This window comes from Chaetodon auriga, chromosome 5 (assembly GCF_051107435.1).
Source record: "Chaetodon auriga isolate fChaAug3 chromosome 5, fChaAug3.hap1, whole genome shotgun sequence".
NCBI classification, from domain to species: domain Eukaryota; kingdom Metazoa; phylum Chordata; class Actinopteri; order Chaetodontiformes; family Chaetodontidae; genus Chaetodon; species Chaetodon auriga.
Window position 1 is genome coordinate 28,874,041 of NC_135078.1, and position 18,233 is coordinate 28,892,273.

The 18,233-nt window shown below is 49.4% G+C and overlaps 1 protein-coding gene across 1 annotated transcript; it reads left to right on the top strand.

Moving 5' to 3' along the window:
• Positions 1-1,415: 1,415 nt before the first annotated feature.
• On the top strand, positions 1,416-17,619 carry slc71a2b (solute carrier family 71 member 2b). Its single transcript, XM_076729752.1, has 12 exons — positions 1,416-1,782; positions 3,262-3,354; positions 4,958-5,020; positions 5,783-5,910; positions 9,994-10,108; positions 11,306-11,524; positions 11,921-12,034; positions 12,500-12,571; positions 13,141-13,253; positions 13,397-13,494; positions 13,631-13,773; positions 13,935-17,619. The coding sequence occupies exons 1-12, from the start codon at positions 1,726-1,728 to the stop codon at positions 14,163-14,165; spliced, it is 1,446 nt and encodes a 481-aa protein (XP_076585867.1). The 5' UTR covers positions 1,416-1,725; the 3' UTR covers positions 14,166-17,619.
• The last annotated feature ends 614 nt before the right edge of the window (positions 17,620-18,233 follow it).

Consider the following 18,233-nt stretch of genomic DNA (forward strand, 5'->3'; position numbering starts at 1 on the left):
TTTTTATTTTTTTTAAATCTTAGCAGCGTTTTCAGTCCTGGTCCTGGTCCCCCTGGTGTGGCTGCGTGGTTTAGATGTTTTCCTGCTCCAGCACTCCTGATTTAAATGAATCTGCAGATTTCGATGAAGCGCAGGTCATTTGAATCAGGTCTGCTGGAAGAAAGGGCACATTAAAGAGGACCTGGACCAGGACCTGGACTGAAATAAAGGTATACTGAGGATGTGTTGAATTCACATCAAAATAAAGATATTTGTGATGAAAAGGTTACATTTACCACAAAATTCAGAGTATATACATGTTGTGTCATATATCAATTTGATTTTTTAAATTCTCAAATAATTAAATTACGGTTGTTTCAAGGTTTCTAAATTGTTTTATTGTTTATTTTCTATGATTGTATGAGAGCTTTAATTCCTGGTTTTATGATCACGTTTCCATATAATTCTGATTCGTGGCATGTATTGTGTCTTATCTGTCATATGAGGTGTCTTGAGGACAGGCTTGAACAAGTCAAGATCAGACATAACAACAAAGCAGAAGATGTCACAGACTTTGGGAAACCGTGAATGCCATTTTTCACATGTTCTGAAGTTTGACAGGTAAAACAATTAATTGATTAATAGAGGAAATTATCAGTATATTGCTGTAACCACTAACCTTTTCATCCAGTTTTATTGCAACATCTATGAGACTATTTTGTTTGCACAATTTAAAAACATGGATGTGATATATTCATATATAATAATTACTATTAAAAGAAATGCCTTGGTCACTCTTATTTGTTCTATTATCAACTAAAACCATCATATTTGGTATTAGTCAATTGTTTCATCGTTTCTATGGAGGCTTTTGTTCTAAAAACTTTTAACCGGAAGCGTGATTTATTATGCTGGTTGTCTTGACACTGGTTGTTGTGCAAGTTTGCTTTGAAGCCAAAAATTCTTCCACCGCCGAGTCCCGCCTTTCTGCCTCTTGCTAAATAGTGATCCAGGCGAATATCGGCAGCGCGATGTGCTGCTGTCTCTTCCTGCCAAATACTGAGATTCTCCGTTGACCTGTTTTTGTCACAGAGGGAGACAGAATCGTGTAAACGCGAACAGTATTTGGTTTCTTTTGCGCGCTGATATTTAAGATGTTTCGACACCTGAAGCTTCGTACGTTGCCAAGTTAACAACACATCATCTGCATTGTAGTATGAACGGCGGCACAGCAGATGGCGCAGGTTCAACGACAGGGAGTAAACGTGTCAGCTGACCCAGAGTCAGATCTCTTAGCTATCGACAGTGTTGTGGAGAATCGAGCCTGAATAAGAGCCGATCTGGGGGCAGCTAACAGTCTACTGTCACATACGTTGAAGCAGGCACCGCGCGCCGGGGGAAATGCGTTCGTTTTGTTCTCAGAGACGGCCCATTAGGGCGGAGTTTATCGCCTTTGAAATGGTAAAGGTATAGAATGAGGCGACAAAGCCACTCAGCCGGAAGACTCCGATGAGGAAAACATGACGAACTGTTAAATTACAATCAGAGCAGAGGAATTTTGGTGAAACACGAAAGCCGATCCCCCCTCCACAGTTTACCGCTCCGTTCGCGTCGACTTTAGCAGAAGTCCATGATAGCGCAGGAAGATTATTCACTCAGCGGGACACACTGGAAGAGACGGGGAAACACCAGCAGGATGCCGAGCAGCACGAACTCGATGTGAAAATCGTTACGGCAAGATGTGAGATGAGCCTGGAGAAAACAGCGACCGAGGCCAACGACATCATGTTGGTCCGGAGCTCGGTGAGTGGGGCGCTAGCTTGGTTAACGTTAGCGCTGGTGGCTAATGTCGGTCTGTGAAAACAGGTTTAAAATGAAGCTAAACGACTGACAGCTGCTTCGTTGCGATGTACAGACAATGGAAAAACAATGCAGGTGACAAGTCTGTTAGTTTGGCGCTGTCAGATAGAGATAAACGCAAAGGCTGGCAGCTAAAGAGGCGGGTTAGCTAAGTTAGCTAGAATGTGAGGTAATTCAGTCATTAACTAAAGTTAGCTAACGAGTTCTTCCGTCAGCTAGCTAGCTCATGTTTACTCTGAGTAAACTTTGATAACGAACAGCGCTGTTTCTCCTCTGCTTGGAGAATCCAGGTGAAATACTCACCTGAGTACACTCTGTTCGCACCTGAAGACGCCTGATTCAGTGCTGCCGTTTGTCGACAAAGTCAACACATGACAGAGCAACACTCCACGGAGCTCGATGTGTTCACGGGCAGTTCTTGTGATAAATTTGCATAGAATGGATTCTTCTGTGGGTCCTTCGTGTTCGTTAAGCTTTTCCAGCCGCTCATGAGTCTAATGACTGGAAAAGTGTGAGAAAAGTGCGGTTTCATTTACTGAATGTGGCTTTTACTGTACTGTGTAACGTAATGTAAATGGAGGGCTGGCCTGTCAGTGAAGGCATCATGCAGATGTGTGTCTGCAGGAACTTTCTCATTCATGTCCAAACCCGACTTTTCTCTGGACTGTCGGTCGTGACGTACCAGACACATTCAGCTTCTCATCCACTGAATCTGAGGTGGAGCCTGTTTAAAGCTGTTTGCTCCACAAACAGCTTCATTTTGACTTTGTATTCTTTTGGTAGATTTCTGAACTGAGTTTGGTGCGCAGCTCTCTGTGCACAGACCCCACTCACTGATGCACCGTGTTGTTTCCTGTGAAATCCAGAAAGCTCCTCCATGCTGAATCAGAGAAGGAACGGGAGTGTCGGGCTGATTGTTCTTAAATCAGAGTTTATGTTGAAGTCCAGCTGAGCCAGCAGTGTCTTAACACAGCAGCATGTACTGTGGAGAAAATCCATTCAGCGTCACTGAACGCTGTTACCTGGTGTGCTGAACGCAGTGAATCAGCTCCTTCACACCGTTCAGGTTCTGAAAGCCCCTCCGATTTATAACAGACTGCTTCCTGTGTCGCTCCACCCACCCCACCCCACCCCCCCAAATCAGTTTCGATTGTGCCACCGAACATCAAGCATGCTGTGTGTACCTGTGTACATGCTCGTCGTTGAGGTTTCCTGTAGCTTTTAAGTGCTTTTCTGAATCTCTTTCAGAGAGTCTGACCGTCACTTCCTGATTTAAGCATGCAGTCGTCATATTAGAATAAACATCTGGTCCAAGATATGAGAGGAGAAGGAGACCTGAGTTTTGATCAGACTGAACAGGAAGTGAGGTTAATTTCCTCAGATGAATAGTTAATGTTTGCGCCTCTCTTCTCGCCACCGCAGCACGGCCGAGGCCGAGCCAGAGTGACTCATGCGGTGGTGGTGATCTTCCTGGAGTTCTTCGCCTGGGGGCTGCTGACCACGCCCATGCTGACCGTGAGTAAACACACACTGAACATCAACACCTAAACACACGCTGCTTCAGAAAGCCCGTCGGCTGGATGTTTACAGGTCGATGGCCTGGTTCACTCATCTCTCTGCTCAGGAGCTGAGTCCTCCTCTGTTAAAGCATGAGAGCACCTCAATCCAACGCTCACATGCCAACACGTGCATTGAAATGTTTATCGTTTGCTGTGTTTGTTCACACTGTCGACATAAATCTTCAGTAGACTTAGTCAAATCAAGTCGGTGTCCTCTGAACTTCAAGTCTTCTGGTTTCCTCAGACGTGTCCCTGCTGAACAGTAATGCAGAGAGGACATTTTGTACTGAGAGAACCGTAGCTTTGGGTGATGCCTGCTGGACTCGCCTAAATCACACAGTGGAAGCCTCATAATAGTTATTAGGAGTCGGAGCAGAACTGTGGATTTTCTTCTCTGACGTTGGAGTTGAAGGAGAAGATCTGTTTGTGGCCAGTATGAACAGGAGAAACTCTTTAAGTGTCCACATGAGCCTGAGCTGAGAAGGAGATGAAGGCCAACAGGGCTTTGGAGAACACACCTGGTCCTGGACATTTTTAGAGGATATATCCTAAAACATCGTGTGGCCACGGTGGATTTATCGCTTGTTTGTGTTGAGAGCTGTTAAATCATCACATGGAGAAGCTGCATTACAGAACAATGGAGACACACACGAGGCCTTTCAGATGTCTGTCACTTGCTGTGAAACATACCAGCTTGTGCTGGGCTCTCATGGTGCTCGTCCCAGTATGTCACTGGAGTTAATGGAACTCTCAGACCAAAAATAACACACAGGGATCACAGAGAAGATCAAATCTGATGCAGGAAGTCACCAAAACACAGGATTTTACAATGAGGAGAGTTAATAGCCAGTCATTCCATGGCAGCCGATTGGCTGCTGCCTGTGGAAACCCCTGCTCCCAGTCTCTCTCTGTGTGCTGGGCACAGATCAGAAAGATCAGCCAAACTCTGCAGGTCTCGAGCGTCGACGGCAGAGTCTGCAGACGAGAACGTAAAGCTCAGCGTGTGACATGCGGGCCACGGCCATGATGACAAAAGCATCTCCGTGGTACTTTTCTCCATTCGTCACACGGCTGAGTCATTCAGATACTCTGTGTGTGTGTGTGTGTGTGTGTGTGTGTGTGTGTGTGTGTGTGTGTGTGTGTGTGTGTGTGTGTGGGCATTGTCGGGTAATGATGAAAGGGAAGCTTGTGATGAGCCTCTGTGAAGATTCCACTTAATGTTACCAGTAAAGGAGTTAAAATGTGGTGCGATGAACCAGTAAGTTCCAGTGTAACCAGTAAGAGTCGGTGGATGTCAGAGAGGTAACCTCCACTCTCACCTCGACTCGTACATTCTGTTGGTGTTCAGGCGGCAGTGGTTCGTAGAATTCAGAAGAAAAAAAGGATTCTGGTCTTAAGTTAATACTAAGGATGCCTTTAGTTCACAAAGCAGCTGACGAGCGCAGAGACTTTCCAAAAGAACACAATTAAAGACAATGAGGGAAAACCTCAAGATGAAGAGAATAAGAACCATTAAAGAGCTTCTCAGGTCATCTCACGACCTTCTGCTGCTGTTTCAGGTCCTCCATGAGACGTTTCCTCAGCACACCTTCCTGATGAACGGCCTGGTTCAAGGGGTGAAGGTAAGACCGTCACACCTGAACACTCAGACGAGTCTTCGTCCTGTGGGGGACGTCTGACTGTCACAGCGGCCGACACGTACAGGAAGCGGTAATACTAGAAATAGAACTGAGTAATACATGACAGGAAGTATTTTAATTTAAGAGCAGAGGAGTGTTGAGTCGAGGAAACATGATCGATAGAGTTCAGAAACAGAGCTGCTAAACTTCACGTCATGAGGTCATGTTTACTGTGGCCGTTTGTGAATGAAAGGATGGAAGGAAATGCTGAATTTTAGAAAGACAAAGAAACTCTAAGATGTCATTCAATGATCCACTGGACGATCTCAGGATGAGCACTTTGACTGGACTGAAAGCTGAAGTCAGAGAGGTGATTTTCACACATTTTACTGCTCATGTAGTCATTTTACACCTGACCTGAAATGGCCAAAGACTCAGGGATCATCCATGACGGGCCCTCGGTTCATGTCGTCCACCGTCTCTTCTGTCTCTGTGCTCTCAGCTCTCCAGTAAAAGCAGAAAATGTCCCAGAGCCACAGCTGTTTCTGTCACCGTTAACTTTATCAAACATCAGGAAACGGTGAAGAACGTCCGTCACAGCGTCTTACAGTTCAACATCGTCAAATGTGTTTGTCCAATGAGAAACCCAAAAATAATTCAGTTTACTGAAAACACTGAATGAACGTGAGACCAAGAAATCAGCCGTCTCACGTGTCCTCCGTGTGGAAACGTTTCTGCTCGTTCACTAACGGTTTTTCTCTTCAGGGCTTCCTGTCGTTCCTGTCGGCTCCTCTGATTGGTGCGCTGTCAGATATCTGGGGCAGGAAGTCTTTCCTCCTCATGACGGTTTTCTTCACCTGCGCCCCCATCCCCTTCATGAGGATCAGCCCGTGGTGAGTGAGTGAGTGACAGGCGATGCCTTCAGGGACCAGTGTTTTGTGTGCGGAAAGGAAGCAGCTGACAGACACACAGGATGTTTGAGCAGAAGCAGCGTTTTCACTCTGAACTCCTTCACTTTAATACTGTTACAGAGTTTCTCAGGTCTCGAACCTCGTATGTGTTTCCTTTGTGCTCCTCCTCCTCTCTGTCGTCACCGTGGAGAGCTCTGATGTCAGACAGGTGAAACCAGCCTCAGTCCAGCTGTCCTGCTCCTCTTCCTCTGCTCCTCTGCTCCTCCTCCACTCCTCCTCTCCTCCTCCTCTGCTCCTCTCCTCCTCCTCTGCTCCTCTCCTCCTCTCCTCCTCCTCTGCTCCTCTCCTCCTCCTCTCCTCCTCTGCTCCTCTGCTCCTCTCCTCCTCTCCTCCTCCTCTGCTCCTCTCCTCCTCTGCTCCTCTCCTCCTCCTCCTCTCCTCCTCCTCCTCCTCTGCTCCTCCTCCTTCTCTCCTCCTCTCCTCTCCTCCTTCTCTCCTCCTCTCCTCCTCCTCTGCTCCTCTCCTCCTTCTCTCCTCCTCTCCTCTGCTCCTCACCTCCTCCTCCTCCTCCTCCTCCTCTGCTCCTCTCCTCCTCTCCTCCTCCTCTGCTCCTCTCCTCCTCTCCTCCTCCTCTCCTCCTCCTCCTTCTCTCCTCCTCTCCTCCTTCTCTCCTTCTCTCCTCCTCCTCTGCTCCTCCTCCTTCTCTCCTCCTCTCCTCCTCCTCTGCTCCTCTCCTCCTTTCCTCCTCCTCCTCCTCTGCTCCTCTCCTCCTCTCCTCCTCCTCTCCTTCTCCTCCTCTGCTCCTCCTCCTCACCTCCTCCTCTGCTCCTCTCCTCCTCTGCTCCTCTGCTCCTCCTCCTCCTCTCCTCCTTCTCTCCTCCTCTCCTCCTCCTCCTCCTCTGCTCCTCTCCTCCTCTCCTCCTCCTCTCCTTCTCCTCCTCTGCTCCTCCTCCTCACCTCCTCCTCTGCTCCTCACCTCCTCCTCTGCTCCTCTCCTCCTCTCCTCCTCTGCTCCTCTGCTCCTCCTCCTCCTCTCCTCCTCCTCTCCTCCTCTCCTCCTCCTCTGCTCTTCTGCTCCTCCTCCTCCTCTCCTCCTCCTCTCCTCCTCTCCTCCTCTGCTCCTCACCTCCTCCTCTCCTCCTCCTCTCCTCCTCCTCTGCTCCTCTGCTCCTCCTCCTCCTCTCCTCCTTCTCTCCTCCTCTCCTCCTCTCCTCCTCCTCTGCTCCTCTGCTCCTCCTCCTCCTCTCCTCCTTCTCTCCTCCTCTCCTCCTCTCCTCCTCCTCTGCTCCTCTGCTCCTCTGCTCCTCCTCCTTCTCTCCTCCTCTCCTCCTCCTCTCCTCACCTCCTCCTCTCCTCCTCTGCTCCACTGCTCCTCCTCCCCCTCTCCTCCTCCTCTCCTCCTCTCCTCACCTCCTCCTCTCCTCCTCTGCTCCTCTGCTCCTCTGCTCCTCCTCCTCCTCTCCTCCTTCTCTCCTCCTCTCCTCCTCACCTCCTCCTCTGCTCCTCCTCCTTCTCTCCTCCTCTCCTCCTCTCCTCCTCCTCTGCTCCTCTGCTCCTCCTCCTCCTCTCCTCCTCTGCTCCTCCTCCTCTCCTTCTCCTCTTCTGCTCCTCCTCCTCACCTCCTCCTCTGCTCCTCACCTCCTCCTCTGCTCCTCCTCCTTCTCTCCTCCTCTCCTCCTCCTCTGCTCCTCTGCTCCTCTGCTCCTCCTCCTCCTCTCCTCCTCTCCTCCTCCTCCTTCTCCTTCTCTCCTCCTCTCCTCCTCTCCTCCTCCTCTGCTCCTCTCCTCCTCTCCTCACCTCCTCTGCTCCTCCTCCTCCTCTCCTCCTTCTCTCCTCCTCTCCTCCTCTCCTCCTCACCTCCTCCTCTGCTCCTCCTCCTTCTCTCCTCCTCTGCTCCTCTGCTCCTCTCCTCCTCTCCTCCTCTCCTCTCCTCCTCCTCTGCTCCTCCTCCTCCTCTCCTCCTCTCCTCCTCCTCTGCTCCTCCTCCTCTCCTCCTCCTCTGCTCCTCCTCCTCTGCTCCTCTCCTCCTCCTCTGCTCCTCTCCTCCTCACCTCCTCCTCCTCTGCTCCTCTGCTCCTCCTCCTTCTCTCCTCCTCTCCTCCTCCTCTCCTCACCTCCTCCTCTCCTCCTCTGCTCCACTGCTCCTCCTCCCCCTCTCCTCCTTCTCTCCTCCTCTCCTCCTCCTCCTCTCCTCCTCTCCTCCTCCTCTGCTCCTCTCCTCCTCACCTCCTCCTCCTCTGCTCCTCTCCTCCTCCTCTGCTCCTCTCCCCCTCACCTCCTCCTCTCCTCCTCTCCTCCTCCTCTGCTCCTCTCCTCCTCACCTCCTCCTCCTCTGCTCCTCCTCCTCTGCTCCTCTCCTCCTCCTCTGCTCCTCTCCCCCTCACCTCCTCCTCCTCTGCTCCTCCTCCTCTCCTCCTCTCCTCCTCCTCTGCTCCTCTCCCCCTCACCTCCTCCTCCTCTGCTCCTCTGCTCTCTTCCCATCATTCTGCTCTGTCAGAGTTGTGGTGAAGTTGGTTTGTTCCTGGAAATGAAGCAGATTGATCGACTGATGTCAGATCAGGTTACAGTGAGTGTTTCTTCTGCCTGATGGTCTTCAGGCCTGAAACTAATCATGGTTTTTCTGATTACTGATGAATTCTGGAGATCAAAGGTGACGTCTTGTTTTGTTGTTGTTTTGGCTCCAGCTCTGCGTGGGATCAGCTGGTGTTTGGATGGAGTATTTGAGAATATATGACCTGATTAGTGACTCGACTCCTCGGCTGAGTCTGGCGTTCTGGTCTGTTTGAAGCCGCCTCAGAGCGAGAGACGAGCTTTTCTCTGCTGAGTGTTGGCTGCGCTGCAGACGTCATCGCTGTGATCCAGAGGCTCGCAGATAATCCATGAATTGATCAGTTCATCGACTGAAAATGAACCAGCAACAAAAACGACTGATGATTTGTTTGAAGTCCTTTTTAAAGAAGGAGGATTTGCACCTTTAGTCTGTTTTCTGTCACTTTAAACTGAATGGAGACATTTGATGACGTCTCCCTGACGGATGTAATTCAGCGTTTTCTGACGTTTCGTCAAGTGAACGGTTAATGGAGCAGATAATGAACTGACGAGTCGACGATGAAAATGTAGTGTGAGCGGGTGGAGCGGGTGGAGGCTCTGCTGAAGGCTTTTGTTCGCTCAGGCTTCAGTCTGCTGGAGTCTGAACAGTCACATGTTGTTCATGTGAGCGGGATCAGCCTGAACGCCGCAGATCAGAGATCAGCCACAGCAGTGAAGCGTGCTCAGAGCTCGTGTTCTCCACAGAACCACGACGTGGATTCACACGCCGTGTTTCCCAGAAGTGTCGGATGTCCTGTAGTTTCCCCCCGAGGAAACGACATCTCGTCTCTGGATGAGTTTCCTTTTAAAAACATTTAAAAACTGACCTTCAGCTCAAAGAGTCTGCAGTGGCTTTAAAGTCTGGTTCAAGCCCTTCAGGCTGGAGATCAGCTGATTTCAGTCACATGGTTTCATCTCACAATCCACCAGTTCAGTTGTTGTTCAACGTTCAAGCTAATTTTACTTTGATGGTATTCAATGCAGCTTTAAAGTGACCGTTTAATATAACATAGTGCATTAATTTAAGAACAAGTGCTCAAAGTTTGACGTACTGAAGCTGAAGTTAGAATGTTTATCGTCTCCTGGAAGAAGACATTGTCTTATGTTAAAGGAGTTTGTTGTTGGTGGTGTTAACTTACACACACGCCCAGTTGAACTCTGGTCTTTCCAATAATCTGAACATTATGAACAAGCTGTACATGATCAAGGCTCTCACTGTAAACACAGCACAGCCCTGAAGGCCCTGCTTCCTCACGCTGAGACACTTCCTGAGACACTTCCTGAGACACTTTGTCCCTGCAGCTCAATCTTTCATGTTGAAGAATGTGGAAATGGACGAATTTGAGGACAATGAAGCGATAAATGTCTCTTTAAACCAGGAATACATCAAATGACCTGCTGAACATTGTGTTGACTGTGTGTGTGTGTGTGTGTGTGTGTGTGTGTGTGTGTGTGTGTGTGTGTGTGTGTGTGCAGGTGGTACTTCGCTCTGATCTCAGTCTCGGGGATCTTCGCGGTGACCTTCTCGGTGATCTTCGCCTACGTCGCCGACATCACAGAGGAGCATGAGCGGAGCACGGCCTATGGACTGGTAACTACACCGACCTGCTCACTCAGGAAGTGATGTCGCTCTGTCACGCACACACTTTGACAGAGCGACATCGTTCAGAAACGACAGCCAGAGACAGCAGGCGTCACGTGTCCAGAGGCGTGCGGTCCGTCTCCGCTCTGATGCCGTCACAGCGAACTGTGTGTGATGGAGGTCCTGTGCCTGGCGTTTCCTGCTATGATGGAGGGCTGCAGTGAACCGGGGTCACAGGCCGGACAGGAAGTACAAGTAAAAGTGGACTCTGTGAGGTTTATGTGGAGACCAACAGAGATCCTGTGGACAGATTGTAAGATTGAGGACAAACGAACCATTCAGGCTTTTCATTGGTCCATTGTCCTCCCGTCATCAGGAGGACTGAAACTAATAATTACTTTTTAATATTGATTAATCCACTCTTTCTTTCTGTTTTCAGTCTCAAAAATGTGAGAAAAGAATGAAAAATGTCAGTCACACAAACGTCCCACCAAAGTACATTTATTTTAAAAAAAAAACAAAAAAAGCTTAAACAACTGATCGATTATCAAAGTTTGCTGCTGAATCTTCGACCTCACATTGATCGTTTCAGCTCCAGTTCTCTGGGATCTCATAACCTAAAATCCCGTCCAAGGTTAAACATGTTTTCTGACTTGTATTTGTCCCGTTTATGAAGACAAAACCAACAGGAAGCAGGTTTGCTCTGACTGTGTTGATGTGAGATTCGAAGGTGTTCAGGGTGACAGACGCTGCCTTCAGTCCGCTTCAGGGAATATTTATCTTTCTTTATGTTAAATTTATTTCCTTTATTTTCCTCAAAATTAAAGCGATCTGATATTTAAGAAACAAAAACGGTTTGAGGTATTTTAATGGGACATGTGAGCGTAACCTGCAGGTCGGACTCCACTGACAGCAGGTCTGTCGTTTCATAGACAATCAGCATTACAGCGAATGGATGTCGTCTCCACGCACTGCTGTCTCTGTCCTGTCAGACAGTGTTCAGGGACGAGCTGTCTCCTCCGGTCAGACAGTGTTCAGGGACGAGCTGTCTCCTCCCGTCAGACAGTGTTCAGGGACGAGCTGTCTCCTCCCGTCAGACAGTGTTCAGGGACGAGCTGTCTCCTCCCGTCAGACAGTGTTCAGGGCATACTAACAGCTGACAGCAGCTGATCTTACCTGATCTTATCTGTTCGTGTGTCTCATCAGGTCTCGGCGACCTTCGCAGCCAGTCTGGTGACGAGTCCCGCCATCGGGGCCTACCTGTCCGCTCAGTACGGGGACAGCCTGGTGGTCCTGGTTGCCACGGTGATCGCCGTCGCAGACATCGCCTTCGTGTTCTTCGTCGTCCCCGAGTCGCTCCCGGACAAGATGCGACTGACGTCCTGGGGCTTCCCCATCTCGTGGGAGCAGGCCGACCCGTTCGCCGTGAGTACAGACGCCAGTGTGACATCACAGGGTCAGAGGTCACGTGTGTTTGGTTTTAACCAGCTGACCTCATCACACAGCAGGTCAAAGGATGTGTGTGTGTGTGTGTGTGTGTGTGTGTGTGTGTGTGTGTGTGTGTGAGCACTGTGACACGCTGTTGCTCAGAGGGTGAAGCAGTGAGGTCATCATGTGTTCATTCTGACCTGTGATCGTCAGCTGCCCTGACCGATTGATTGACAGCTGTGACGATGATGATGATGATGATGACGATGATGATGATGATGATGATGATGATGATGATGATGACGATGATGATGACGATGATGATGATGATGATGATGATGATGATGATGATGATGACGATGATGATGATGATGATGTGGTTTGTGTGTTCAGTCTCTGCGTCGGGTCGGCAAAGACACCACTGTGCTGCTGATCTGCGTCACCGTGTTCCTGTCCTACCTGCCGGAGGCCGGACAGTACTCGAGCTTCTTCCTCTACCTGAGACAGGTGAGGGGCGCGTGCGCGCGCACACACACACACACACACACAGAGTCAGACGAGGGGAGCGCGGCCGCCTGTCATCGTTAATGCTGGTAGTTCTTAACGCCCGTGTCTAAACGTCTGGAGCTGGCTGCTCATTGGTTAATCACTGAAGTCCTGTGTGGACAGGAGTGACACCACATGAAGGCAGTTTGATCAGCCAATCAGACGGGTGTTTTTACCTGTCACTTGTCATCTTTTCTGTCTCCTCTGATCAAACTTTCCTCCGCTGTCATTGGAGGGTGATGAAGATGAAGATGACCGCTGGCGGTGGATGTCGAAGCTGCTGCTTCACTTTCATGAGCTGATGTAAACATGTTTCCTCCACGCGGAGCTGATGAATGAATGAATGGATGAATGAATGAATGAATGAATGGATGAATGGATGAATGAATGAATGGATTAATTAGAGTGTTTTGTCGTGTGTTCCAGGTGATTGAGTTTTCTCCTGCGACCATCGCCGCCTTCATCGCCATGGTGGGAATCCTCTCCATAGTTGCTCAGGTACAGAAACGACCAGCGGACGCCATCTTGGATTGTCTGTTAGAGAGTCGCTGCTAAAACAGTCCGAGAGGCTGAAACGCTGAAATCCAGCTGAATGTTTGTGGCTGTGAGATGAGACGTGTGAGGCCGACCGTGATGGACGACGTCTGTCCAGACACGTGTCACTTCGCAGCGCCGCGCTTGAAGGTTCAAACCAATCGACTGCTGAGTCTGATGACAGCCGCGTGTGATCACACCGATCGACCATCAGCCAGCGTGATCGCACTGATCGACCATCAGCCAGCGTGATCGCACTGATCGACCATCAGCCAGCGTGATCGCACTGATCGACCATCAGCCAGCGTGATCGCACTGATCGACCATCAGCCAGCGTTCGCTCTCAGATCTTCCTGATGTTCTCACGTTGTTTCACCAATCAGGAAAATAGAGTCAACACTGTGCTGCTGAATTTGAGTTCTGGATATTTAACGTGTTTTCATTCTTTATGTATCCTGATCTGTCTCCGTCTCCGTCTCTGTCTCCATCTCTGTCTCTGTCTCCGTCTCCGTCTCTGTCTCTGTCTCCATCAGACTCTCGTCCTCAGTGTCTTGATGAGGACCATCGGTAATAAGAACACAGTTCTTCTGGGTCTGGGCTTCCAGCTCTTCCAGCTGGCCTGGTACGGCTTCGGCTCTGAACCGTGGTGAGTCCACCCAGTGTGGCGCCGTCGCAGGACGATGAATGTTTGAAGTCGTCTCTGACGGCAGAGAGGTCGTGTTTACCTGTCGTCAGGTGTTCTGGTCTGGACTCCGCAGCTCAGCTCTGTTTGTTTGACGTCCTTTTCAGGATGATGTGGGCAGCAGGAACCGTCGCCGCCATGTCCTCCATCACCTTCCCAGCCGTCTCTGCTCTGGTGTCTCACAGTGCATCACCTGACCAGCAAGGTCAGTACACCTGTCTGTCTACCTGTCTGATGGAAGGAGATGAGGAATCATGTCTGTCATGTATTGATGTCACCTCGTGTGCGTGCGTGCGTGCGTGCGTGCGTGCGTGCGTGCGCGTGTGTGTGTGTGTGTTCAGGTGTGGCTCAGGGGATGATCACAGGTATCAGAGGTCTGTGTAACGGTTTGGGTCCAGCTCTCTACGGCTTCATCTTCTTCCTCTTCAACGTGGAGCTGAACGACATGCAGCCGGCGGCAGGAAGACCCACGGAGAACACAGAGGTACGCACACGCACACGCACACACACACACACACACACACACACACACACACACACACACGGTTCGGTCTGGTCTCCCTCCTCAGGTGACGTTGCTGATTGTTCTTCAGATAAACGTCTTCATCGTCGTTCTTCCTCTTGTTTTCTTCTCTGTGTTTGCAGAAGTCGCTCATCCCCGGTCCTCCCTTCCTGTTCGGAGCGTGCGCCGTCTTGTTCGCTCTCCTCGTCGCCATCTTCATCCCCGACCACCACCGATTGGCCGACATAAAGACCTGCTCCGCCCGCAAGTCCAGCAGCGCCTCTGCCACACATGCTCAGAACGCCAGCCCTCTGGCCACGCCCACCAGCGACACGGAGGACATCGAGCCGCTCCTACAGGACAGCAGCATGTGACAGACAGACAGCCGGCCTGGCCAATCAGCGCTGAGGCCTGAGCCCTGTCTGCTAGTCCCGCCCCCTTCAGAATAAACAGGTTTTTTTGTTTTTGTTTTTGTTTTTTTTCAGAATCGACTGTTCAGGTCGAGTCAGGTGACGTTTGGCGGCAAACACACTGACGAGCTTTGTTTCTGTACAGATCGTATTTATTTGCTCTGGTGCGTTCACAGGCGGCGTGTTTCATCGAGCTGCAGCGTGTTTGTCAAACGAGTCTCGGTTCAGACTCAGACAGGTGTTCGTGCTCGCCGTCACGCTCCAGGTGGTCCTTCCTGTCCTGGTCTCCGTTTGCAGAGAGCGTCGTCCTGTCCTCGCAGGCGTCCTTGTCTCTGCTCCCCGTCACTGCACAGCATTGACATGAACACAACACAGCCTTTATTCCAATGTCTGTGTCCATACACCTGAAGCCGCTGTAGCACCTGGCCCAGGTGTGTCCGGGCAGGTAATGACCAAAGGGCTTTGAACCTGTCGTGGGATGTTTCTCGCTGTCAAAGTCAAAACGAACAGACAGACGTCATCGGGACGAAGACGAGGCGACGACACGAGGTCGCAGGCTGAGGTCAAACCAGACGTCGTCCTGCTCGTCAACGTCACTTCCTGTTTGTGAGTCGCCGCCGAAACGTCGAGCCGTTTGATATCTCACTAACGTTTTTCAAAGCCGTCAGTTTTCTTTGCCGCCTCGACACTCTGAGGTCAGCTCGCCTCTCCTCTCCGCTGCACCTAACTCCACCCGTCAGGTCTGCAGAGGGTGAGGCATGAAGCGCCCCTCGCTGTGTTGAGTTCACTGACACAAGCTGCAGATGGTTGTTTCAACTGAAACGACAGAAAAGACAGACAGAGAAGCGGAGGGAGGACGGTGAGGTCAGAGTAGCTGGGGATTGTGGGATATGAAGTCTTTGCCTGCAGTGGTTGTTTCTGTTGATGAATTATCTCTAATGTCCACATAACTGACAGTTTACACTCTGGATGTCTGCCAATGAGACTCCTGGATAACCGTCACTATGACAACAGCCAACCTGGGAGTCTCACTGAGCGCGTGCAAGCTCCGACCGACTGTGACATCATCGTCCTCCCCTGCTGTGTCTGCACGCGGAGGACGAGAGACGCCGATGTGTTTAGGAAGTGAAACGCTCTTAGCTGGTGCTCCGCCTGGAAGGCGGCGTGGAGGGAAAAATGACTGAAGCACAGTTCACTCCTTCATCCTCTGAGTTCACCTTTCTTTGTTTCACCTCCCACCTGTTCAGGTCTGTCTGCTGTGTAGGATTTCCCTAAAAACAGTGTTTGGACTCGTCTCTGTCTTCTCTGGAGGTGTGTCCACCTGCAGACTCGCTGCTCTCTGACTGGTTCTCTGGTTTTATGTTGTGTCGAGACGTCTCTGGGCTGCAGCCTTTGGCCTGTAGACCTGTAGCTCTCAGCCAATGACAGTGCACAGGTGAGTCAGGGCTGTAGGCAGGTAGCAGCCAGGTGCCCCCAGGCAGCACGCAGAGGAAGAGGAAGCGACGAAGGTGGGGACAGCAGTGAAAGCTGTTTGTTTAGTGACAAATCCTGCAAAGGATGCGTTTAAGGAACCTGAAGGTTCCCTCAGACCGCGTCACATCCAGCAGACCCACAGGGACGGAGACGGGACGCCGGGAGCCGGTTGTTCTACATCCTGCTTCCTCCATGACGCCCGCGGCTGGGCGCGCTTCATTTGTCTCACCGCATCCTTTTTACCATCTCCTCGTCTCTTCTTGTGTCTGAATACTTGAAGTGTTTTGAGCCCGTCGCTCGTTTCCAGGCTGTTAGGTCAGAAGCTCCTCCCCCCCGCCTACCCCTCCAGGCGAGCGAATGAAGCACTCATGGTTACTGATGTTTGAAGGCGTCTCCGGTCCAGGCCCGGCGGTCTCGACCGGCGAGAGCCAAACGGTGCCAAGTTTTTATTTAGCCTCTGTTTTTTGCCTTTTGTTCGATTTTTTTTTTTAAAGATAAATGACATCATTCCTCCTCAGAGCCAAACCTGTTACCATGGCTACGGCCAGGCAATGCTGTATCCATAGCAACAGGTTGGTAACTGCGCCGAGTGCAGCTCGTCTCCACGGAGATGTCCAGACTGAGACAAAATGGACGACAGCGTCGTCTCTGGTTCAGTCAGAAAATGTGCTGCATTCAAGTTAAGGCTAAGATGTGGGAAATATGAGCTTCTGCCTGAGGATCAGTTGACAGTCTCCATGATGGAGTTCTTTTCCCCCACTGGACCTGAATGCAGCATCAGTGTGCATACACAGCTGAGTGTCCTGATGATGATGATGATGATGATGATGAGGGGGGCGATGGTGTGTCGCTTCATGAAGCACAGTCTGCTTAGCAGTTTCCAGCTCCTGGTTCTGGTTCAGGTTCAGCTCTTGGTTCTGGTTCAGACTCGTTAAAAGTTGTTTTGTTTTGTTTTTTCTTGTTTTTTTGGAACCAAACTTTTGTGACTCGACCGTCTCGTCTGAGTTTTCTCTGCGTCAAAGATGTCAAACAGAAAAATGGACCTACGGTATATTTTTCTAGTCTGAAGCCGTGTGGAGTTGTTCCTCAAAGTCCCAGAATCCACTGCAGCGTCCTGTCCTCTTCAGCTCGTCTCTCTGGACTTCAAGCTGCTGCTGCGTTCACGTCCCGTCGGAAAGTTTCTCTCAAACATCTTCAGTCAGATTTTTTTTATTTTTTCCTGATTTTACAAACATTTCCAATGTTTTCTAAAATCCTGTTTTTGATCAGTAATTCAGTTTCTGCCGCAACGATTAATCGATTATTGATCAGCGGAAAATGTATCAACTGTTTTGATCATCAGTTTGGTCGTTTTCGTGACGGTGAAGTGAATTTCTTTGGACTGTTGGTGGAGATGAAACCGGCTTCAGAGCAGATCATGACGGACATTTTAACACATATTTCCCAGTTTAAAGGTGGTTTGATCGTCGTCTCTCCTTCATGGAGTCAAAAGCAGGAAGAAGAGACGGAGCCGAGCTTTCCGACGGGCCGTGAAGCGGCAGCGTAGTTTCCAGAGAAATGGCAGAGGCTGAAGCGAGGACAGACGACGAAGCTTTTTAAACTCTTTTTGTACGTCAGCACCTGCTGCTGAGCAGAAACTCCAAGTTTACTGAGAAGACGTCTTTTAGCTGATGAGAGAAACATTTTGGGATTCGCCCTCGTGTTCATGACGCAGAACGTTTGCTGATTGCTGCACTTTAATTTCTCTGAACGTGTGCCTCTAATCATTCTTCATGTTCATATCTGTTTTTATATATCAGCCACGACGCCGGACGGCGGCCATGTGTTGTGCATTTGCAGTTACTTTCTTTTATCTTGTTAAGAACATAATTTTGAATAATATCTATGATGATAATATTAATAATAATAAAGAGAAATGTATGGAATTTGAAATGTTTATTTCAAATATATTTGATCTTTTATTATAGAATTACACAAAATCAAATTTGACTGAACCTCCAACACAAACCAAAGAAACTGAACAATGAAAATATGAAAAGATCAAAGTCGACGATCGAACCTTCAGACAACCTTTATTAACATGAAAAAATGTCACAGTGAAAACACACAAACCAGGAGGCGTCGCACAGAAACCTGCTTCAACAAATCTGTTCAACAGTCAAAACATTTCTCTTCCTTTTGAAGAAATTTGGGGCCAAATAAGGAATAAAATCACTGAAAGTGTTTCTAATAATAATTAATAGTCAGACAATTGAATGCCTCGTTTGTTTGGTCACAACTTTTCAGACCTTCAGCTACAAAATCCAGTTTATCTTTAATATGTTCAGTTCAAAGAAAATCCTGAAACTCATGAACCTCACTGCACCGACCAAAACTCATCTACATCAAATAACCATCAAATACCTGATAATCAAAGATCAATATTTCTAAAACATGAAAGAGGAAATGAATGGACTGTTTGTGGAAACGTGGCTCATCACGAACATTAATGTCTGAGCTGATGTTAAAATAATGTGGAAGGATAGAAATATAAATGTTTAAATGTTGGAAATCTCATTT

What these genes read in the sequence shown, in the direction of transcription:
- slc71a2b (XM_076729752.1), top strand. Translation starts at nt 1,726, where the DNA reads ATGAGCCTGGAGAAAACAGCGACCGAGGCCAACGACATCATGTTGGTC. An exon ending in GGAGCACGGCCTATGGACTG is followed by an intron (nt 10,109 to 11,305) that starts GTAACTACACCG and finishes GTGTCTCATCAG; the next exon opens with GTCTCGGCGACCTTCGCAGC. An exon ending in TCCTCTCCATAGTTGCTCAG is followed by an intron (nt 12,572 to 13,140) that starts GTACAGAAACGA and finishes TGTCTCCATCAG; the next exon opens with ACTCTCGTCCTCAGTGTCTT.